General features: G+C 42.3%; 1 protein-coding gene across 3 annotated transcripts in view; it reads left to right on the forward strand.

The window, feature by feature from the left end:
- The window catches only part of SFXN5 (sideroflexin 5), a 743,850-nt gene that overhangs the window by 215,896 nt on the left and 504,117 nt on the right, over nt 1-23,837 (forward strand). For all 3 annotated transcript variants that reach the window (XM_030190957.1, XM_030190958.1, XM_030190959.1), the window contains 2 exons: nt 3,985-4,038; nt 19,396-19,452. In XM_030190957.1, coding sequence (XP_030046817.1) covers nt 3,985-4,038; nt 19,396-19,452 — 111 coding nt within the window. The remainder of the gene's footprint in view (nt 1-3,984; nt 4,039-19,395; nt 19,453-23,837) is intronic.

Here is a 23,837-nt window from a genome sequence, read left to right on the forward strand (position 1 = left end):
ATTTTTCACAATCCTCCTGCGATTTAATGACTTTGAATAACTTTGTGTCATCAGCAAATTTAATTACCTCACTAGTTACTCTCATCCCTAGGTCATTTATAAATATATTAAAAAGCAGCGGTCCCAGCACAGACCCCTGGGGAGCCCCACTAACTGCCCTTCTCCATTGAGAATACTGACCATTTAATCCTACTCTCTGTTTTCTATCTTTTTTTATTTTTTTTTTATTATTTATTCAGTTTCATCAAACATTTCAAGAAAACATCTTGGTAGGAAAAGCTACATAAAAAGAAAAATTAAACATATATCATTAAAGATTAACAATCTATTAAGAAATTATTAATACTCAAGTCCATAAATTGGAAATCCAAGATTCAGGAATACAAGGAGAATCAAAAAAATAAATTCAGGAAATTAATTTAAATTAAAGCAAGTTCCATTGAGGTGTATTACTTATTCCTTTAGCGTTTATCCTTTTTTACCGAAGTTATAAGAGCTGATGCATGCGCGGGCTCTGTAAACACATATTTCTTCCCATCAAGTCTTACTATACATTTGCAGGGGTACCTTAAAAAAAAGGTGCCCCCCCAAATGTATTATTTCAGACTTAAGGAGCAAGAATTGTTTCCTCCGTCTCCTTGTCTCCTTAGAGACATCAGGAAATAATAATATCTTATAACCCAAAAAGGGTTTTTCTCTATTGCGAAAGAAAAGACGGAAGATCCAATTTTTATCCGGTAACAACGCAACGGTAGCAACCAGAGTCGCTGTCGTTGCTAATTCGGAATCAGAAGTCTCAAGCAAAAGAGATACATCTATTGGGGTTTCAGGAATTTGATTCAGTTCTTTTCCTGGGACATAATAAACAGAAGTAAATGGTGGTAAATTCTGGTCTGATATATTCAAAATATCTCGCAAGTATCTTTTTAACATATCAAGAGGAGGTACTGTCTTTATCTTGGGAAAGTTTACAAATCTTAAATTATGACTTTTAGTATAGTTATCAAATATTTCCATTTTTTTTTCTAAGATTAGTCAAGTCATTTGTCATCAGAGGTTGTAATGTTTCCAGTTTTATAATCCTTTGATCAACCTTTTCGGCTTTACTATCCATTTCTTTAGTCTTTTCCTCCATCTTTCTTAAGTCTTTCTCTAATAAGTTCACTTTTGGAACAGTTTCATTTGCCTGTTTCAAGAAAGAATGTCCCAAGGCAGAAACTAAATCCCATAGTTTATCTAAAGTTACCTCCTTTGGTTTGACAATTAATTCCTTAGGCATTTCAAACCTCTCAGACGCCATCACATGGATCTCGCTCTGTCCTTCGGTACTTCTCCCCGCATTCCACGGCGGTAGCGTTTCTCCAACTTGCGATGAAAGCGAGTCCTCCACTCGAAGTTCTTCCGGGTCCACCCCACTTTCGTTGGGAGACCCCGTCGAGTCAGCAAGAAAGGAGCTTGCTCCAACCGGCTGGGGAGGCGGAGTCCGCATAGCGGGGCTGAGAGTGGTATCTAATCCAGGGGAGACCGAGTCTCCTAACACGCCGGACATCCCTACTGGCAGCGTCCCGCTTTCCAAAGCAACTCTCTGCGGTCGAACAAAGCGGTCGATAGGACCAGGTAAGGAGGGAGTAGGTAGCGGGGCTCTGGCTGTCACTCTCCCCCTTCGTTTAGGCATTATAGAAGCAACTATGAAACGCGACTCACAGCGCCTCAATAGATTGCGGCCATCTTGGATCTCGCTCTCTGTTTTCTATCTTTTAACCAGTTTTTAATCCACAATAGAACACTACCTCCTATCCCATGACTCTCCAATTTCCTCTGGAGTCTTTCATGAGGTGCTTTGTCAAACGCCTTCTGAAAATCCAGATACACAATATCAACCGGCTCACCTTTATCCATATGTTTGTTCACCCCTTCAAAGAAATGTAGTAGATTGGTGAGGTAAGATTTCCCTTCACTAAATCCATGTTGACTTTGTCTCATTAATATGCTCTGTAATTTGGTTCTTAATAATATTCTCTACCATTTTGCCCAGCACTGACGTCAGACTCACCGGTCTATAATTTCCAGGATCTCCTCTGAAACCTTTTTTAAAAATCGGTGTTACATTGGCCACCCTCCAATCTTCCACACTCTATTTTAAGGATAAATGACATATTAATAACAATAGCTCCGCAAGCTCATTTTTCAGTTCTGTCAGTACTCTGGGATGAATACCATCCGGTCCAGGAGATTTGCTACTCTTCAGTTTGTAGAACTTCCCCATTACATCCTCCAGGTTTACAGAGAATTCATTAAGTTTCTCCGACTCATCAGCTACGAATTCCATTTCCGGCACCGGTATCCCACCCAAATCTTCCTCGGTGAAGACCGAAGCAAAGAAGTCATTTTAATCTCTCTGCTACGGCTTTGTCTTCCCTGATTGCCCCTTTTACTCTTTGGTCATCTAGCAGTCCAACCGATTCTTTTGCTGGCTTCCTGTTTTTAATATACCTAAAAAAATTTTACTATGTGTTTTTGCCTCCAATGCAATCTTTTTTTTTTCAAAATCTCTCGTAGCCTTCCTTATCAGCGCTTTACATTTGACTTGACATTCCTTATGCTGTTTCTTATTATTTTCAGTCTGTTCCTTCTTCCATTTTCTGAAGGATTTTCTTTTAGCTCTAATAGCTTCCTTCACCTCACTTTTTAACCACGCTGGCTGTCATTTGGTCTTCCATTCTCCTTTATTAATACACGGAATATATTTGGCCTGGGCTTCCAGGATGGTGTTTTTGAACAACATCCACGCCTGATGTAAATATTTGACCCTCGCAGCTGCTCCTCTAAGTTTTTTTTTTTTTTTCACCGTTCTTCTCATTTTATCATAGTCTCCTTTTTTAAAGTTAAACGCTAACGTATTGGATTTCCTGTGTATACTTACTTCAAGGCTAATATCAAATCCAATCATATTATGATCGCTGTTATCAAGCGGCCCCAGCACCATTACCTTCCGTACCAGATCATGCGCTCCACTGTATTTCTTATGGAGAATGTGACTTCTCAGTGTTTCCTTTTCTAATTTTGGTTCTTTATTCTGAAATGGGTGAGGATTGGTCTATGTTCTGTGGGTGACTAAGGTGAGAGATTCTGCTGGCATGTAATTTGTGTGTAGATCAATAGGAGTTTGACTTGTCTGGGTTTTCCAATAGGAAGCATATTGCAGTTCTGTACATTCTCTGCTGCCTTTTTAAAGGTAGAGTTACTGATATTTATCTGTTCAGAAATGGTGCTGTTAAGCTTGCCAGATAGTGCTCCACTACCTAGTCGTATTTCTACATTCTTATTGAAGGACTTACCATGGAGAGGTCTCTTTGAGTGCTGTGGGGGGGGGGGGGGGGGGGGGGGTGGTCAGCATGTTTTTTAAGGGTGTTAAGGGAATGAAATCTCCCTGTAAATCAGTCCTTTAATTTCAGGCTGGCTGAATAGGAGAGCTCATTAAGGCTAGTATAGATTATTTTATTCTGTTAACATCCTTGCTAGTGATTGGTTTTAGCATAATCTCAAGTCACACTTTAATAAGTAGTTAAAAATTTCCCACTTAAACTTTATTCAGCTAAGCTGTTTTGCATAGACTCTTTACTGTTAGCTGCCAGAATGAAATATATTTCCAAAGAATCCCATAGATTAACTATAGCTGGGTATGTAAGCTTGCAGGCCATCTTTTTTTAAAGTAGTAGAGCCACTGCCAATTTTTTCATGACCAGTTGTGGTGAGCCAAGATGTGTATGACTTCCACGTCATTTTAGTGATTGGCACAGACTATTTATGATCTCTGTGCTATGTGATATCTGTCTGCAAAGGGTTTCTAGATTTTGTCATTACTAATATGTTGCCCATTACTGTTGTCTTGTAATAGTTAAACAGGTGAAAATTGAATTTGAGTTCTTCAACATGTTCTATTTCATGTCAGAACTGACATTTTTCATGTGCTTTCTCTTATAGGTTGTTGGTCTCCTCCTCCCAAACCAGACACTAGCATCAACTGTTTTCTGGCAGGTAAGTATCTTTGGAAATAGTATATTGCATTGTCATTGAAATGGTACTCTACTATCCATCAACTACTTATAATTTTATTTAGAAGGACAAGAACTAGAAAATTAACAACAAAAAAGATGGGAAGATGATCAGTTAATATAATACATAATTGTTTAAATAAATTTTATTTAAAGTAATTTATTATCCACTCATGTAGTGGAGTAGAGGAAACAGCAGATATAATAAAGCAATATAATTAGACAAAACTACAAATAAGACCACATAATAAAAACAGTCTTTACTCCACTATAGGGGCAGATTGAATAGGAGTTCCTTGTCAAGCACTGTTGATAGTAAGGAACAGAGAGTAGCTGTATTAATGTACTCCACATACTGTGCTGGTGTTCAGTAGTTCGCATTTTTTGTAAAAGGTATAACAGAGGTGGGCATTTACAGCAGAAGAACAATTCTGTCTATGCACAGTCACTTGTTTTTAGTCTGCCTGAATAGAGATCTTGCTATGCCAAATATTTAGAATTAAGATGCTGGTGGCTTACCCAGAGTTCTGACTTGAGTCTTCTAGGGGACATCCTTTTGTTTAGGGTATATAAGACTCCATTTATGTCCAGATCACATAGCTAGAATCTTGAGTGTGCTACTGATTGGCCACCCTGTGGGACTGCTTCCTTTTTATCCCCCAAGACCATGTACACTAGTACTAGCAGTATGTTTGTGGTCAGACACCATCTACTTACAATCCTACTGGAAAGAGAGCGTGATTGGAATTTCAGGCTCCTGGCCTGGTATCCCTTGTCCTCCAGCATCCATACTGCTGGTAGCTCGCACAGCCTCTAGGAGAAATATATGAAAATTCTGTGGTATCCTAGTATACCCTGTATTGGACTGTGACCTAGGCTGTGTCAGTAGGTGTGGACAGGATCATTCTATTTACCTGAGGGCAACAATTATCTTAATTTATATACTGTTTCACTTATAAGCTCCCTTTCCATAATCAGCTAAAGCAACAGTACCTGTTCATGAGAGTCTATCGGTTTGCCATATGTGCCTAAACCTTTTTTTCTCTTACTTGCAGTTTACACATCTCTTTCAAAATATTTGGGGAATTTAGCTGGTTTGACTGTAGAGTGGGATTTGGAGGTTTATTGTGGGAAGCTTCTGACCTTTGGTCATCCTACTTTGGAAAAGTGTTGGGGGGATGATATTGGGATGAAGTTGACTAGAACGATGGAGTGACTTTTGGGTCCCTGACTCATGCTGTTCATTCTGAGTCTGCCACTCAATCTATATATTTTTTGGCTCACAGAGCTGTTTGGACACCAGTTAAAGGCTTCCGTGGTAACAAATTGCTTAGTCCTAATTGTTGGTCCTGTAATTGAGAGAGAGGAACATTTTCCAGCACACTATTTTATTGTAGTAGCTTGACACCGTATTGGGCAGGTATTTGGCAACATTTACAAAATATATATGTGATTTATCAGTCTCCTTATTCCATGCAAGAAGTGTAAAAGTCAGGCTAAATTGTTCAATATCCTTATTACTTTAGCTCTGAAATTGATAATAATTGGAAAAATACTGCTGCATTATCTTTACAATTGTGGTGGTCATTTGTCAACATTATCTTTACAATTGTGGTGGTCATTTGTCAAATTTATATAAGTATGAAAGAATGCTGACAAAGGTGGATTCTTACATAACTTTACTGATATATAGTCTCTGATGTTTTTGTTGATCACCAACTCACTTTTTGACTGTTGTAGTCTAATTTATTTCTACGTCAGTTTTGTAGTTGTGTTCTTATGAGTAACAAAGTTTTCTTGAACAAAAAAAAAAGATGCTTCATTGTATTGTATGAACAGGATTGGCATAATAACTATCTTATTTGAATGTTCTAATGTGTGCTTATTAGGTGTTTCATTGGTATTGTGCTGAGATCGTATTATATCTATGTTGTTTGAATGTTCTTCCATGTTTTGTTTTTGTTACATTTGTACCCCGCGCTTTCCCACTCATGGCAGGCTCAATGCGGCTTACATGGGGCAATGAAGGGTTAAGTGACTTGCCCAGAGTCACAAGGAGCTGCCTGTGCCGGGAATCGAACTCACTTCCTCAGTTCCCCAGGACCAAAGTCCACCACCCTAACCACTAGGCCACTCCTCTATTATGATATCATTTGTATTGTACAACATTTATCTCTAGTCCATTCTGGTTTAAATCCTTTTGCAATATTCTAAAACACTCAGAATACTAACAAAAAAGTGACTTTAATAATACAGAATTCAGCATGTCACCACTTTTGTAATGTCTGTTCCTGAGTAATCACCTTAAGCTCCTACATTAAACACAAGGAGTAAGAAATTAGGAATGTGTTATTAATACTTTCATGTGTTAAAAAGCAAAAATTCTACTTGAATAAAGTATTTGAAAAAGTTCAGTCATCAGTTCAACAGGAGTGGGTGGAAAAGTTATTATGACACCTGTTCTCTAGTGTGAAAACGAAAACTTTTTAAGCACTAGATATGGAATTAAGTTCATTAAACTATTTAGGGAGGTAGTTATTAACCTGTATTAAGAGAAAACTGTATTATGTATGCCTCACAATGTGTTAATTGGCCTTCAAGCTTTTTGTTCATAGGAGTCTTATACACTTGACATGCAAAGCAATGACTGCAACTAGGGGATTGCTTCTTCCCAAGCCACTAGAAACCATGAAAACTCCCAGTAGGCCCTGAAGAGGGGATGTTTTTGGGGATGGAAGGCTTGTCAGGGTCTGGGCAATGAAGGGATCTTGAATGCAGGTTGGAGGGGTATGAGGCTATTCTTGGGGTCAGGGGGAGTAGAAGGGGTCCTTACTGAGGACTGGGAGACTCCAGAGGGGTGGGGGTGGGTCTTGACTGGGACAAGGGGTTTCTGTATGGCACCAGCCCCTTTAGGAAGGCTCCTTGGGAGCATTAGACCATGTATTAATGGCCCGATGCTCCCAAGTAATGGAATAATGCATCTTTCAAGGATGATTGTGTGCTACTGATATAACAGTGCTAGTTACTAACCTGCAATACTGAGTTGTAAACTAAGCTGTGGTATATTGTGATAATTTGCTGCAACTCAGTAACTAACTTCCTTAATGTCATGATTTTTTCATAAAACACTCTCACCACGAGTAAAATGAGGCAGGAACAAGTACCGTATCGTTTTCAAAATTCTTTGAGAGTAGTACATTATGAGAGCAAAACACTGATGCGTACCAAACTGAAGAGAGGTTCCACTGTTATATGATGATTGCATAGATGTAAAGATTGTAACAAAGCAGTGGCAAGGCCAGCTTGAGTGCAAGATATTACCAGTTGAAAAAACAGACAGTGAAGCCTCCGGAGAGAGGAAGTGGTCTAGTGTTGAGACAATGGAGTGAGAACCAGAGGGGCCATGATTCAAGTCCCAGTTCTTCCACCTTTAGATTGTCAGCTCAGACACACAGCCACCAAGCTCACGCAGGTCAGTACTTAATGTGCTGAATTATATCGATCCTAGAAACCTTGATCTCCTCTTTGATCTTTGTCAAATATTGCTTCAGTTGCCGGGAACATCCCAAAGTGCTTCCTTCACCCTACAGGGAATCATCAACAGAGAGTGCCAAGTCAGAATCAGACTCCGACACTGAGGCTGACAGAGCATGGGGGCGCACAAATTTTGCAGGTGGCTTAGTAGCGGATTTATCCATCAACCTGCCCAAAGAATTCTGGGGTTTACTCATCCTATTGCACTTCGGCTACAAATGTCTGTCACTCCTGTGCAGAAAAATTTGCCAATGAGAGCAATTGAGAGGGATACTTTCTGGAGCAGGTGGGAGGGAAAGAACTAGTGATGTCACTTCCTCCTCAGAGGGAATCATTTTTTAAAATTATTTTTCATCCTATGAGATATCATGGTGCTCAGTCTATACTTTTTAAAGCGGTGAAATGTGGAACTTGTCTTTCCTTGTCATCAAGCAGATGAAGCCATTTTGTATGGGTTGTGTCCATCAACCAGCAGGGGGAGATACAGAGCACTCAAATTTCACAGTGCCACATGGCCAGCTAGCTCCACTGCCTCTTCAGTATTCTCTATCTCCCCAAGAAGGGTGGTTGCAGCTTGATCAAGCTCCTTAAAAACATCTGCCTGGGGGGTGACTCCTGGCTTGCCAGTTGTTAGCCGGGGTGTTAGAGGCTATAGCAGCTTCACTTTAAAGGCACATAGGTTAGCCCTTTCCCTGCCTTACCCATCCCCCCAGTGGATGTGAGCACATTAGTTTCACTTTCCCTGCTCTTTTCCACTCTATACTTGGTGGATGCAGGCACATTGGTTCGCCTTTCCCTGCCTTTCCCACTGTTCTGTACCTCCGGAGTTGATTTGATTGCCTCTTTTGCTGTTTTCTCTACTTTCCTCACAGCGTTAAAAAAAAAAAAAAAAAAAAAGAGGTTTTCTTCAGTTTCTACAGCGTGACTGGAGCTTGTATACTCGGTCCAGTGAGGTAAGAGTGTTTTCTGACTCCTCCGGGGAGGGCCCGTGATCGGGACATTTTTGGCGCGAAGCCGCCATTTTGAATTTTCCGCCGTTTTTCGGTGATGGCTGCAGAGAGTGTTAAGCGCTGTTCCAAGTGTGGCAAGCGCAGATCAGCAGCGGGGCTCTGTAAAACGTGCTGTTCAGGCGTAAGAGCCGGCCCGAGCATGGCGAGCGATGATTCTTCCCGCTCGGTGGAGCTGGCAGCGGGTGCCATTTTGAAAGCACCACATGGCGTGACCCCCGCTGAGGCGGAGGGTCTGGAGACCGGAGGGGGCCCTCGAATTGAGGCTGGCCAAAGAGCTGCTAGCCCCGGACTGGAACCGGGTGCCCAGGGCGAGTTTTTTCTCCCCTGACTTTGTATTATTGCTTCATAATGCATATATGCTTAAAAGAGCTCAGCCACAGGGGTTTTCTACGGCCCCCCCTTACTGCCCGTCCGGTGGATGCAGGCCTGCGATTGCCCTCTGAGGTGTTTTTCCCTGATAGCTGGCCGCAAGAGAAGCGCAGAAGGGTAAATTCCCCTTCAGAGAATGGCGCACCCCCCTTCCCCCCCTCCCCCGTGGTCGTGATGTGGTGATTCTGAGGGGTCTGGCAGGCCCTCGTGGCTAGAGGAAACAGAGGAAGGTGCAGAAGGGCCACTGGATCCAGATGATCCATCCGCGGTGGGGATTTTCCACCGCGAGGAGCTGCCAGCGCTTATTTCAGATTGTCTTACAGGTCCTCTCTATTGAAGATCCTGGGAGTGGCGTGGCCTTCTCTGGAAATCCGAGGATGGCAAGTACCAAAAAGCCTGCTCGAGCCTTTCCTTTGCATGACTCCATCCAAGAGCTTATTTCAGCTCAATGGGCTGACCCCGAAGGACCTTTGAAAGTTTCCAGGGCTATGTGGCAATTATTCCCTCTGAGTGAGGAGCATTTGGCTCACTTTGCAATGCCTAAGGTGGATGCCCTAGTCACAGCTGTGACAAGGAGAACTACCCTCCCGGTTGAAGGAGGTGTTGCCCTGAAGGACATGCAAGACCATAGACTGGAATCAACACTTAAACGGTCCTTTGAAATTGCTGGTCTTACTATTCGGGCGTCTGCATGCAGTTGTTATGCTGCTGGAGCCTGCCTGGCATGGTTGCAACAGGCAATGGAACAGCCCGGTGATGGAGCGGAGCCCTTGTCTGAAGTGGCTCCGCGAATGGAGTCGGCCTTGTCCTTTTTGACTGACGCCCTTTATGATATTGTCAGAGCTTCGGCTAAACAGATGGCTGTAGCAGAGGCGGCTCGCCGTCTTCTGTGGCTACGGCATTGGGTGGCAGACATGGCCTCTAAGCAAAGGTTGGTGAAGTTGCCCTTTCATGGCCTTCTCCTGTTGGGTGAGGAGTTGCAGAAAATTGTGAAAGGCCTGGGAGATGCTAAACCCCAGCCCTTACCCGAGGATAGGCCGCGGCCTCCCTCCAAGGGTCAGGCGGTTCACTCCTCTTATAGACCTCGCTTCCGTGAAGCTCGAAGGTACTGCCCGGGGCATTCTGCTGGGTCCACTTCTCGTGGCCGGTTTTCAGCAGAGGAACTCCTTTCGCTCAGACAAACGTTCTGCAGCAGCAGGCTCAAGACCTGGAGTTCAAGGACAACCCTCTCAATGAGGGTGCGCTGGCCCCCTCCTTGATTCCTGTTATAGGAGGACGTCTTTCCCTCTTTCTCGAGGAGTGGGCCAAGATTACCTCAGATCAGTGGGTCTTGGACCTGATCAGAGAAGGATACCAAATAGAATTCGATGCCCCGATAAGAGACGTGTTTGTGGAGTCCCGATGCGTTTCTGCCGCCAAACGGGCGGCTGTAGAGGAGACCTTACAAGGCTTGATTCACATTGGGGCGGTTTTCCCCGGTGCCTCCCGCCGCTACTCCATTTACTTTGTGGTGCCACGAAAAGGTGGGTCTTTTCGCCCTATTCTGGACTTAAAAGAATTAAACAAGTCCCTGAGGGTGCGGCATTTTCACATGGAAACCCTGCGCTCCGTCAGTGTGGTGGTACAGCCAGGAGAGTTTCTCACGTCTCTGGACCTGAAAGAAGCTTACTTGCACATTCCAATTTGGCCCCCGCACCAGAAGTTTCTGCAGTTTGCGGTGATGGGAAAACATTTCCAGTTTCGGGCCTTGCCTTTTGGTCTCGCCACAGCTCCCTGAACCTTTTCCAAGGTAATGGTGGTAGTAGCTGCTTTTCTCAGGCGAGAAGGTATCCGGGTTCACCAGTACCTAGACGACTGGCTCATCAGAGCGCACTCCGCATCAGAGAGCCATCAAGCTACAGCCAGAGTGGTCTCAGTACTGCAATCTCTAGGCTGAGTCGTCAATGTAGCCAAAAGTCACCTGACCCCCTCGCAATCTCTAGAATATTTGGGGACACGGTTTGACACAGACTCGGGATATGTATTCCTACCCGAGCAAAGGCGGTGCAAGCTTCAGAATCAGGTCCGTCTGCTTCTGAGGATGCCCCGCCCGCGAGCTTGGGACATTTTCCAGCTGTTGGGATCGATGACGGCCACCTTGGATTTGGTGCCCTGGGCGAGAGCGCACCGGAGACCTCTGCAGTATTCCCTGCTTCAACGATGGTCTCCAATATCTCAGGATTATCAATGCAGACTCTCTTGGCTCCCTGCGGCCTGACTGAACATGGAGTGGTGGCTCTCAGACAGCATGCTGCGGTGAGGAATGCCGCTGGCGCTCCCGGATTGGTGCCTAGTAGTGACAGATGCCAGCCTGAAGGGCTGGGGGCGCACATTGCAAGGGGAAGCATGCCCAGGGTCTTTGGACACCCGACGAGTCGGAGTGGTCCATCAATCGCTTAGAGTTGAAAGCGGTGTTTCAGGCGCTTCTGGCCTTTCAAGTGACCCTGGAAGGATTGGCTCTCAGAGTGATGTCGGACAACACGACAACAGTGGCCTACATAAACCGACAAGGCGGCACTCAGTGCAGAGCTCTAGCCGCGCAGGCCAAACAGATTTGCCACTGGGCTGAGCTGCATCTACATTTTCTGTCGGCAGCTCATATTGCAGGTCAGAGCAACGTGCAAGCCGATTATCTAAGCAGGCATCAAATCGATCCAGCGGAATGGGAACTGGCAGACGAAGTATTCCTGCAGATATGTGCCAAATGGGGCAAGCCCGTAATGGATCATATGGCGACAAACTCAACTGCCAAAATCCCGTGCATTTCAGCAGACGGGAGAGATCCTCAGCTGGGTTGGATGCCTTGGCTCAACCCTGGCCTCTGTGCCTCTGGTATGTGTTCCTTCCGTGGCCCTTGATAGGGCGTGTGCTCCTGTGGATTCAGCTTCACCCAGGAGAAGTGGTTCTCATCGCCTCGGATTGGCCCAGGGGGCCTTGGTATGCGGACCTCTGACAGATGCTAGTGGAGGCTCCCCTTCCTTTACCTCTGGTACCGAACCTGTTGTCGCAGGGACCGGTGGCCATGGAGGACGCCTGCCGTTTTGATCTTACTGCATGGCTATTGAGAGGACGCAATTGAGAGGCAAAGGCTATTCCAATAATGTTATTTCCACTCTCCTGCAGGCCCGCAATCGGTCCACTTCCGTGGCTTATGCCAGGATCTGGCGCCAGTTTGAGGCTTGTTGTGTTTCAAAAGTGATCACACCCATGCGGGCTCCTGTCTCGCCGATTCTGGACTTTTTGCAGGATGGTGTACAAAAAGGCTTGGCCTATAATTCCCTGCGGGTGCAAGTGGCAGCATTGACCTCCCTTCATGGTAAGGTTGCAGGCGTGTCTTTAGCTGCTCATCCAGATGTGGCACGGTTTCTTAGAGGGGTGCTTCGGCTCCGTCCTCCCGTGTGGGCACCTTGTCCAGCTTGGAACCTGGGGCTAGTTTTGAAGGCTCTGCAGGGTTCTCCTTTTGAGCCACTATGGTGAGCTTCAGAGAAAGATTTGACACTAAAGGCTGTTTTTCTGGTGGCCATTACTTCGGCGAGACGGGTGTCAGAGCTTCAGGCGCTGTCCTGTCGAGACCCATTTCTGCAATTTTCAGAGTCCGGGGTTACGGTTCCTGCCTTCCTTCATGCCTAAGGTGGTTTCAGCGTTTCACCTAAACCAGCCTATTTTTCTACCCTCTTTTGTTAAGGAGGAGTTTCCAGAATCCTTTGGGCAGTTGCACCTGTTGGATGTGCGCAGGACTCTGTTGCAGTATCTGCAAGTTACTAATTCTTTCAGGACCTCTGATCATTTGTTTGTTTTACTATCAGGTTCTCGCAGAGGGTCTCCAGCGTCTAAAGCCACTATTGCCCGCTGGCTCAAAGAAGCTATCTTTTTAGCTTATCTGCTTGCCGGCCGGCCTCCGCCTGTAGCCTTTAAAGCACATTCTACAAGAGCGATTTCTTCCTCTTGGGCTGAAACTGGAGCACTTTCTCTTCATGAGATTTGCAGTGCAGCAACATGGGCTTCGAAGCTCTCAATTGCCCGACATTACAGGCTGGATGTGGCTGCTAGGAGAGATGCGCGTTTTGGAGCACAAGTGCTAGCGCGTGGTGTGACTTGTTCCCACCCTATATAGGGATTGCTTTGATACATCCCATACGTATTGGCTTCATCTGCTTGATGACAAGGAAGGGAAAATTAGGTTCTTACCTTGGTAATTTTCTTTCCTTTAGTCATAAGAGATGAAGCCATGAGCCCTCCCTGTATGACTGTCTATATGATGTGAATCTGTTTCAGGTTCTGTTCTTGTTTCCTGAAGTTCTAATCCTTCCTTGGGAGAAAGTTGGAAAACAGTCTTCAGGATTCTTGTTCACTTATAGGAGGATGAGTTCATTCCCTCCAGTTCATGTGTAGGAGGTTGAGTTCATTCCCTCCAGCAGGATGTGTGTATTCCCTCCATAAATACAAAGAGGAGGACGAGTTTATTCCATCCAGGAGGTTGTGTTCATTCCCTCCTTTTGAGTTCATGCCCTTGTTATGGGGTCATCGTTCGCTGTGAGGAAAGTTCATGTTATTCCCATTGCGGTTTGTTATACTGCTTTGGAAGCTTCAAATACTAAAAAGCAAATTTCACCCTTTACTGGCGAAAAACACAACTAAATACAATCAACAAACATGAGCGAACAACCTGCACAACGAGAGGAAAAATAGACCACACAACATTCTGGCAACAGATCTACCAGAGCGAATGGACATCACACAGGAAAAATGCAAATCCATGGTTCACCGAAGAGCTGAAAAAACTGAAAACACAAGTCAGGAGACTTGAACGAGCCTGGAACAAAAAGAGAGACGAGCAAACACTAAACGACTGGAAACAACTTCGGAGAAAATACAAATACACCATCAAACAGACAAAAAGACTACATTATAAAACATTAATAGGACCAAACTACAAAGACACACATAAACACTTCAACCTCGTGAACAAACTGTTAGACACCACACCTGTTACTACCAACGGCAAAGATATACCAAGTGTCGACAACCTTGCAAAACACTTCAAGGAGAAAATTGTACTATTACGACACAAAATACCCGCCAGCCCTATAGAATACACCACTCTCCTAGACTGTCTAGATCCAGAAGAAGGAACACACCCAGCAGACAGAACCTGGACCGAATTTGAACTATTATCAGAAGAACTCATCTCTAAAACTCTCAAAAAATATGCCAAATCCAACTGCAAACTAGACATATGTCCAAATAGCCTCATGCAAACTGCTCCTCAACAATTCATAATAAACCTAACAAACCACATAAACTACATGTTACAAAATGGACTCTTCCCAAAAGAAAAAGGAAAAATCTTACTCACATTAATTCCTAAAGACACAAAGAAAAACAAGAGCGAAATAACCAACTACAGGCCAATCGCATCCATACCACTAATAACCAAGATAACCAAAGGTATGGTAACTAAACAACTCACAAACTATCTAGACAAACATTCAATACTGCATGATGCCCAATCAGGATTCCGTTCGAATCAAAGCACAGAAACAGTATTAGTCACCCTTATGACCAAATTCAAACAAATAATTGCAACCGGCAACAATATACTCCTCCTACAATTTGACATGTCAAGCGCCTTCGACATGGTTGACCATGGAATCCTACTACACATACTTGAATACTTTGGCATCGGAGGAAATGTCCTGAATTGGTTCAAGGGGTTCTTAACCCTGCGCTCGTATCAAGTCACATCAAATTCAACCACGTCCGAGGCATGGATACCTGAATGTGGAGTCCCACAAGGATCACCTCTCTCTCCAACTATATTCAACCTAATGATGATCCCTTTAGCAAAACTCCTATCAAACCATAACCTCAACCCGTATATATATGCCGATGATGTGACAATATACATCCCATTCAAACAAGACACCAAAGAAATCTCCAACGAAATCAATCAAAGTCTACACATCATGAACACATGGGCAGATGCATTCCGCCTGAAACTAAATGCAGAAAAAACCCAATGCCTGATACTCACCTCCCAATACAACACAACTGAATTCAACGTGATAAGCACACCAAACCTAAAACTTCCAATCTCAGAAACGCTAAAAATCCTTGGAGTGACTATCGACCGCCACCTAACACTCGAAACTCACGCAAACAACATAACCAAGAAGATGTTCTTCAGCATGTGGAAATTGAAAAGGATTAGACCATTCTTCCCAAGATTCGTCTTCCGCAGCCTAGTGCAATCCCTCGTCCTTAGCCACTTGGATTACTGCAACTCATTATACGCAGGCTGCAAAGAGCAAATACTGAGGAAACTTCAAACAGCCCAGAACACAGCAGCCAGGCTCATCTTCGGAAAACCAAAATATGAAAGGGCAAAACCACTACGAGAGAAACTACATTGGCTCCCACTCAAGGACCGCGTTACTTTTAAAATTTGCACATTAGTCCATAAGATCATTTACGGTGAAGCCCCAGCGTACATGTCTGATTTAATAGACCTACCACCCAGAAACGCCAAAAGATCATCCCGAACTCACCTCAACCTTCACTACCCAACTTGCAAGGGCTTGAAATACAAGACAATACACGCATCAACCTTTTCCTACAAGAGCACGAAGTCTTGGAATACATTAACGTGCAACCTAAGAATGATTAACGAACAAGCCTCCTTCCGTAAACTACTGAAGACTCACCTGTTTGAACAAACTTACGGAAAGAGCCAAAACACATAGAGACCACACTCACTGTTCACCAATGCAATACACATCCACTTCTGATCCATCATCCCTTTATCCAGTCAATCATACATTTATTCATGGAACTATGTACACTATATGTCTAGGTGTCTAATAATGCCCTTTTTTCCCATTGTCTCCTTCTAATGTTTCTATGTTGATGTCCCATTGTTATACTCCCAATGATATTCGAATGTCTCGCACAACTCTGTTCAATGTAATCCATAACATAGTCGTAACAAATGTATTTCTATTATTCAAGTCTTATTGTAAGCCACACTGAGCCCGCAAATAGATGGGAAAATGTGGGATACAAATGCAATAAATAATAATAATAATACTGAAGAGGCAGTGGAGCTAGCTGACAATGTGGCACTGTGAAGTTTGAGTGCTCTCTATCTCCCCCTGCTGGTTGATGGACACAACCCATACGTAATGGCTTCATCTGCTATGACTAAAGGAAAGAAAATTACCAAGGTAAGAACCTAATTTTCCCATTTAAAAAGTCTCACAATTCAACTATGTAATACTCCAAGCAAGGATTTGGGGTGGGCCTCTGGAATAACACAGCTGGACAAAGGAATATAAATGAAAACAAGTGTTAGTTTAATTGAATCATGAGGCCTGTTAACATCACAGAGCCAGGAACACATGGAAAAACCTCTGCAGTTTAATAAGCAGCCTTAAGCAGGCCTCAGGCAAGGCCTGAAAAGTCTATGGCTAGTAGGGCAGCCCTGCCCCAAACACAGACTGTGAGTCTTTCTCAGTTCTTCTCCAAATACTAGGATCTGGCTCCAGCCATACTCCAGAACAAGGCTTGTCAGTCTCAAACAAGAATCAAAAGCAGCTTACCTCAGCCAGGTCACAATTCTTAATCATAGGTTGTGGTGACGTACCCTGGGGCTTTGACTCTTCCTTCTCTGGGCCTCCTTAACCTCAGTCAGGACCTGTCTTATATACTTCCTGATTTGGGCTCCACTCCGTCTCCTAGGTGGAACTAGTGCTTTTAAGGTGGCTCAGGCTGGCTATGGGACTATTCTTAAGGGTGAGGGTTAGAGTTCTATAAACCCCATCACAAGCTATTTCATTTACAAATGTTATTTTTGTGTGAAAGCACAGGAAACAAAAGTTTTCTTCAATATTTTCATTCTCCTGGTGTGATACAAATGTTTTGCATCCTATATTCCTGGTTATAAGCCCATCAGGGTTATTTCTGATATCTGCCATCCATTACTTAGGAAGGTCAAGAATTTGTAGGGTGTGTACAAGACTTAAATGAAAAATAATGCCTCCCCCCTCCATAATTAATCAACAGATGGCAGCAGCACCAATGCACTACAGATATTCAATTATTCTTTGAAATCTCTTCCTTGACTTCAGTTGGTGAGAAGTGTCTGTGTAAAGGAAATGTTTTGCTATTGCTTATGAAATGAAAGCATACAGTGAGCCAGTCATCAGTGTGATTTAAGCAACATGTCATGATAGAATTTCTAATGTTGAAGGAGTCCCTTCAATTAAAATTCACTACCACATGCAGGTTGTTTTTGGAAAGGTTGGCAAACTTGTAAAGGACAATTGGAAGATCACTCAGTGTTACATTGCAACCCTGAAAACTTTTACAGAATGATCGAGAAAAATTAAAAAAAAACCACAAGAAGGAAATTTTGTTTTAACATGACAACACTAGGACTCATGTATGAAACACCACAGTGGTAATTGCAAAGATGAGTCTCACAGTCATACCTCATCCTCCATACAGCACAGCCTTAATGCTATAGGATTTCAGTTTTTTTTTCCAGAAGGAATACCTTCAGGGGTATCTGTTCAATTCAAATGAAGCTGTAGAAAGGTGTGTGAGTGGTTAAAGAGAGAAGATATGCAGTTCTTTTGCAACAGCTTTCAAAAACATATCCATCATTAGCAGAAATGTGTGATGAATGGTGGTGACTATGTAGAAAAGTAAACGCATGTAATAAAATAGCAAGTTTCAAGCATTATTTTTGTTCTTTATTCAATACAGTGTTTTCATTTAAACAAAAGTTATGGAGGTGGAGGCATTACTTTTCATTTAACCCTTGTCTAACTTTTTTGAACCAAGCACATTTGTCTGTGAAAATACAAAAGTCACTTGTCATGTACCAAGTATTAATTTATGTCTGTACTTGAAGGTGGTCAGCCTAAAACGGTGATTCTCAACTGGTTCTGAAGGACCCTCAGCCAGTTGGGTTTTTAGGATATCTGCAATGAAGGTGCATGAGAGTGGTCTCCATTCAGGGCAGGCAGTGCATACAATGTATCTCACAAATATTCATTGTGAATATCCTGAAAGCCTGACAGGCTGGGTCTTCCCCGGGACAGGTTTGGGAATCCCTGATCTAAAGCATTGTAAAGATACTGCCTCAGATGTTTAGTGTGCAATATACAATTTGGCTACTGTACATATCCTTGTCAACCAGCAGCAACCTTCTTCGACAGGGGGAAAACCTTGGCATATAGATTGCATAGCCCCTTGTTTGAACGCCTGAAGGCTTGTGTCTTCTCATTCAGAATGCAAAGGTATTGCTAAAGAATGCCAAATAGAGCCATGTGTAGAGAGAGCACAGTTGAGAGGCTGGTAACCTCCAAGATCTAATTATAAAAAGGGAAGGGGAAGCCAAGAGGTGAAACTCATGGGAGCTAGGTGATGGTGGTAGGGAGGCTACAATAAATGGCAGAAATATCTACTTTCAATATTTCTACAAATCAGGGGTGGTCTGAGAGAGATCTGTGTCCTCAGGTGATAAGGATCATGAGTCCCTATCACTTATCAAAAGTGATTAAACTAGATGGAGGTTAGGGAGAGTCTGCTCCTCTAATGCTGTGGGCCCTCGGGCACTGCCCTATTGTCCCAATGGTCAGTCTGCCCCTGCTACAAATTAAAAAAAAAAAAACAACTTAAAGAACTCTGGTTGAACACTCGAGCATTCCATCAATATATGTTTGTGTGTGTGTGCGTATGTGCTTGTTTAGTGTTCAGCACTGAACCTTTTAAATTCATGAAGGTTGCCAACTTCTAATTCATTGTTCTACTCAGCTTGCTATATAGTTAGAATGCTGTATTTTATTCTTAGCTTATCAGGGTCTTTAAGCTGAGCAGAAGGAAAATGACTGACTAAGACTAAAAGTTCAGAGGAACAGTGAAAATAGAAACTGATGCTGATGCCAGTGTAAAGTCTCTTGACCTCCCCACTGGGTTTTACAATTTACAGTTTTTCCCCTGTGTCAGAGTTGGCAGAATCATGCTCTTATACCTCATCTTCAGAGTCATGATTTGTTGTAAGTAAAGTATTTACTCTTAGGAAAACTGTTGAAGGAAAAGCAAGTTGGCCTCCTAAAATACACAAAAAGAAATATGCTGTTGATTTTCTTATTGAAATCTTTAGACAGATGGAGGGCAGAGATTTGCTGTGTTCATAGAAATAGACATGTTTTGTCTTTGACAAAATATCATTTCTCCCTCAGCAGGGGATATAATTGAATAAGACAGCATTTTCTTCCAGGTGATATTTTTGCAATACCTGGCTTTGATTGCTGTGACTACAAGAATAAACAACTGTTTATTGAGACAAGTGGTTTTGATTTCATCTACTTTTTTTTTTGTAGTGGTTGAATCAGAGCCACAATGCTTGTGTTAACTATGCAAACCGAAATGCTACTAAGGTGAGTAAAAAATACTTCAACCTGATCTAAGGTTCATTTGGGCTATGAAATTTTACTCTGTCCTTTCCAACTGCTCTTAAATTCTTCTGCATCTACCATTTTGACCTTCTCTCTGTAGCCATGTAACTCTACTTCATGTCACTAAACTGGCTTCCAGCTCAGCGCTGGATAACTTTTAAATCCTTCTCACTAGTTTACAAACATAGTCACGTTTTGCTTGTATCACTATGGTAAGAGAGTTGTTCTAGTCAATTTAGAATGGACTAGGAACCAAGACAGTGCAAATGTCTTACCTGTAAACATAACATGAGCAGTACTTTCAGCAGCATTATCAGCAGTACTTGTTATAGCGCTTGAGCATTGCCATTATCCTTATGAGCTACAAATTCATCTTTCCATTAGCAGATTTAGGGTAAAGTTTGCAAACTTTATGGGAAGATGAGCTGTTCTTAATTTTTATTTAAGAGACACGTAATGATTACTGATACAGTAATTACTGCTAGCAATGCTACAGTATTTTTTTCTGAACTGATGCTGTTTTTTGGATCTACAGTGGACATTATTCTTTGTCATTGATAAATCAGGTCATGTTACCAGATAGGTGAAAAAGTGAGCTAGGTACAATAAGACCCCATCTTCTCTTTAGCAACATAACTATAATGAGCATTATCAGCAGTCAAGAAGATCAGTAAAACCAATAGCACCATCACTGCCAGGGTAATGCACTCTTATCATTGAAAACTATTCATTTTACCATGTAACATACGTGGAGGGGCATTTTCAATAGAATGTCTAAATCAGAATTTGAACGTTTTACAAAAACGTCCATATTCTGAACAGGAAAGAAGATCATTTTTGAAAAAGATAGACATCTATCTTTTGTGTTCGAAAATACTATGGATGTCTTGTGATTTGGATGGAGTTTTTTTTGGTCCATTTTCTAACAAAAAAACGTCCAAATCAAAACATCCAAAACAGAGGAGGAGTGGCCTAATGGTTAGTGCAGTGGGCTTTGATCCTGGCAATATGGGTTCAATTCCCACTGCTGCTCCTTGTGACTTTGGGCAAGTGAAATGCACAAGGTGCATTTTTGGATATGACATATAAGTCTGAATTTGGACGTTTTTTGTAAAACGTCCAAAATCAGAATAGGAAAGGTCATTTTCTACAAAAAAAGTCTCTTTTCCTTTTGAAAATGCTGTTTGGAAAAACATTTAGTGATTTGGACGTTCTATTATTTGGTCCATTTTCAAACAAAAAAACATCCAAATGCAAAATGTAAAAAATACACAAGAAAATATACAAGAGAGTGAAACCATTCACATGTTCTAAATATGGTAAAAGCTTTTGGTTCTAATGTAAATTTCAAAGCGCATCAGAAAGTCCACACTGGAGAGAAACCATTTGCATGTATAGAGTCTGGTAAAAGCTTTGGTCAGAAGGTAAACCTCACAATGCACCAGAGAATGCACACAGGAGTGAAACCATTTACATGTCCTGAGTGTGGTAAAAGCTTTGGTTTGAAAGAAAGTCTCAAATGGCATCAGAGAATCCATTTACATGCCCCCCCCCCCTCTCTCTCTCTCTCTCACACACTCACACACACACACACTCCGTCTCTCTCTCACTCATTCTCTCTCACGCACACTCTTTCTCTCTCAAACATACACACTCCGAGGAAAACCTTGCTAGCGCCCGTTTCATTTGTGTCAGAAACGAGCCTGTTTTACTAGTATATAATGAGACTTTTTAAAATCTATAGATCTGAATTCAAAGCTCAGATCTACTGATAAACAATAGACACAAGGCTCAGATGTTTAAAAATGGACCTGAGTATAATATCAGAGTCTGGCAAGTAATATTTTTAATCAAACGTTTTTGGGGTGGGAGGGGGTTAATGACCACTGGGGGAGTAAGGGCATCTTTTTGCGTGGAGTAGAGGAGTAGCCTAGTGGTTAGTGCAGTGGACTCAGTTCCCACTGCAGCTGTTGTTATAAAAACAGGTTTAGATCAAAATGTCTGTTTTAGTCCTGGACATTTTTGTTTTGTTCCATTATGGATGAAAGACATCTAAATCTTAGGAATGCTGAAGTCCTGCCTTGAACACACCCCTGGCATGCCCCCTTGAGATTTAGACGTCCTTCTGACTGACTTCAGAGAAAAACGTCTAAATAGAGGTTTTGAAAATACTGATTTGGACGTTTTTGTGAGATAAACGTCCAAATGCAGACTTATGTCACTTTTTGGACGTTTTTGTCTATTGAAAATGAGTCCCATAGTAAGTGATGGCAGATAAAGGCCTGAATGGTCCATCCAGTCTGCCCAACAGTCACATTCATTATCAATTCAAGATTTAAATCAAACAATCAACATGATATTATTTACCTGATCATACTCTTTCTTTGGTGTTTCTGGGACATAGACCATAGAAGTCCACACAACATATGAAGAATATGAGCTAGCTTCCTGAATTGCCCTAGGTCAGTGATTCCCAAACCTTCCCGGGGACCCCTCAGCTATCTGAGTTTTCAGGATATCCAGAATGAATGTGTATGAGAGACATTTGTCTATAATGAAGGCAATGCATGAAAATTTATCTTTTGTAAATTTATTGTGGACAAAACTGTAAACCTAGTTGACTGGGTATCCCTCAGGACAGGTTTGGGAAGCACTATTGTAGCTTATGAAATGATAATAGCATAATTCTAATCTAAAATTGCATTTATAGTCTGTTTTATGTGTTAAAATGCAGTTTGAGATGGAGTATAATTAATCTTGCAAATGATATGGATATCTAAGTGTATAATAAAACACAGAATAAATAATCAACAAAAATTAAAACTGTTTTACAATATGTGACCCAGGTGTGTCTATAAGCCCTACAGATAATGGAAAAAGAGTTTTATAATGCCTTTCAGGGGTGGGACAGCCCTGTGGGGAGCATGAATAAAGAAGCCCCTAGAACTTTCTTGCTGGGAACTCAAAGGGATGAGTTAGATGTTTAGATGTTTTCTTGGTTAATTTTAGTTACTATTTTGGAGGGAGATTGTTGTTTTTCGTTTTCTTTTCTGCCATTCAACAGTGAGTAGTAAGTCTTGCAGGGCAGGAGACAAGTATCCTCTTAGGCCTCAGAACAGATGAAAAGATGTGTTGCCTCTAGGTGTGGAGTGTGGCCAAAACCATTCCAGACCAGATGTAGCCTGAGCTCCAACTGGAGAAGAGAGCAGCAACGACTATGGAGGGGTGCCTTGTATACACTCACAGAAGGAAGGAACTAGGAACAGGGACTGGATGACACTTGAGTGGATCCTAGAGGGGAAAAGCCGTGTGGAAGAGGCTGTTCGGAATACGTAGAGCCTTGGGCGTAAGAGAAGCTTCCCCCAGGATACATTCCAGGTACCTAATCCAGTGTGGAGCCCTGTAGAAGTTAGCAGTCATGGGTAGGTAAAGGTGGTAACCTCAGAAATAAAAAGGCAGAAGTGGTATACATATATGTACAGTGGAGATACAAACATCTGGAAGGAAGGAGACTGTAACTAAACTCAGATCTTTGTATGTGTATGTTCAATGTCTTCCCAGAGGATGTTTTAAACAGTTGAAGAAGTTATTGTTTAATAAAGTTAAGGTTGAGTATACAACCCCTGTGTGCTGTGGGTTTATTTGGGAATGAAAGGGACTATATTGTCCTGAAGAGAATTGTGAAGTGGAAGTAGGGCTATGGAAAGAACTTACTATAGGTGTCACTGTAGATAATTGTCTTACGTTCTCAAATCGTATCTCTACAGAACTGTGAGCTACTCCTTGAGCTTTCATTTTTGTGCCCAGATACTTCCTTGAGTAAACTGTCAATGTGAATGTAAGTGTGAACAGTGCAACAATCAGACGTACATCTAATACTAAATAACAAAGATGTCCCCCAAAAAGTAAAAAGATTCCAAGAATAGCAATAATAGTCCAAAAGTCATAGTCATGAAAATGATTCTTATCTAAAGTTCAATGCTTGTTAACGAAAAGACTCTCCAACCACTGGCTCTACAGAGCTCCGTTTTGGAATCTTGGGGATTATCTATTGTTTACATTTGTGTATTCCTGATCAGTGGTTTTTCGTTTTTGAATTTATTATCCACACTTTGGTCATCTCAAGGCTAAATTCCTGTAACGTATTACAGGGCCTGCCACAGTATCAATTACGAAGACTGCAAGTTGTTCAGAACACTGCAGTCAAATTACTGTACAGATGTGCTGATTAAGGAGCACTGGCTCACGATTTTCTACCAAATTATGTTTAAGACCCAAATAGTTGTCCATCAGATACTTCACTCTGGAACCTCATCTTTTTTTATTTAGCTTTCTCATACAGTATGCACCCTCAAGGAATCTCCCAT

Source organism: Microcaecilia unicolor, chromosome 2 (genome assembly GCF_901765095.1).
Source record: "Microcaecilia unicolor chromosome 2, aMicUni1.1, whole genome shotgun sequence".
Taxonomy (NCBI): Eukaryota; Metazoa; Chordata; class Amphibia; order Gymnophiona; family Siphonopidae; genus Microcaecilia; species Microcaecilia unicolor.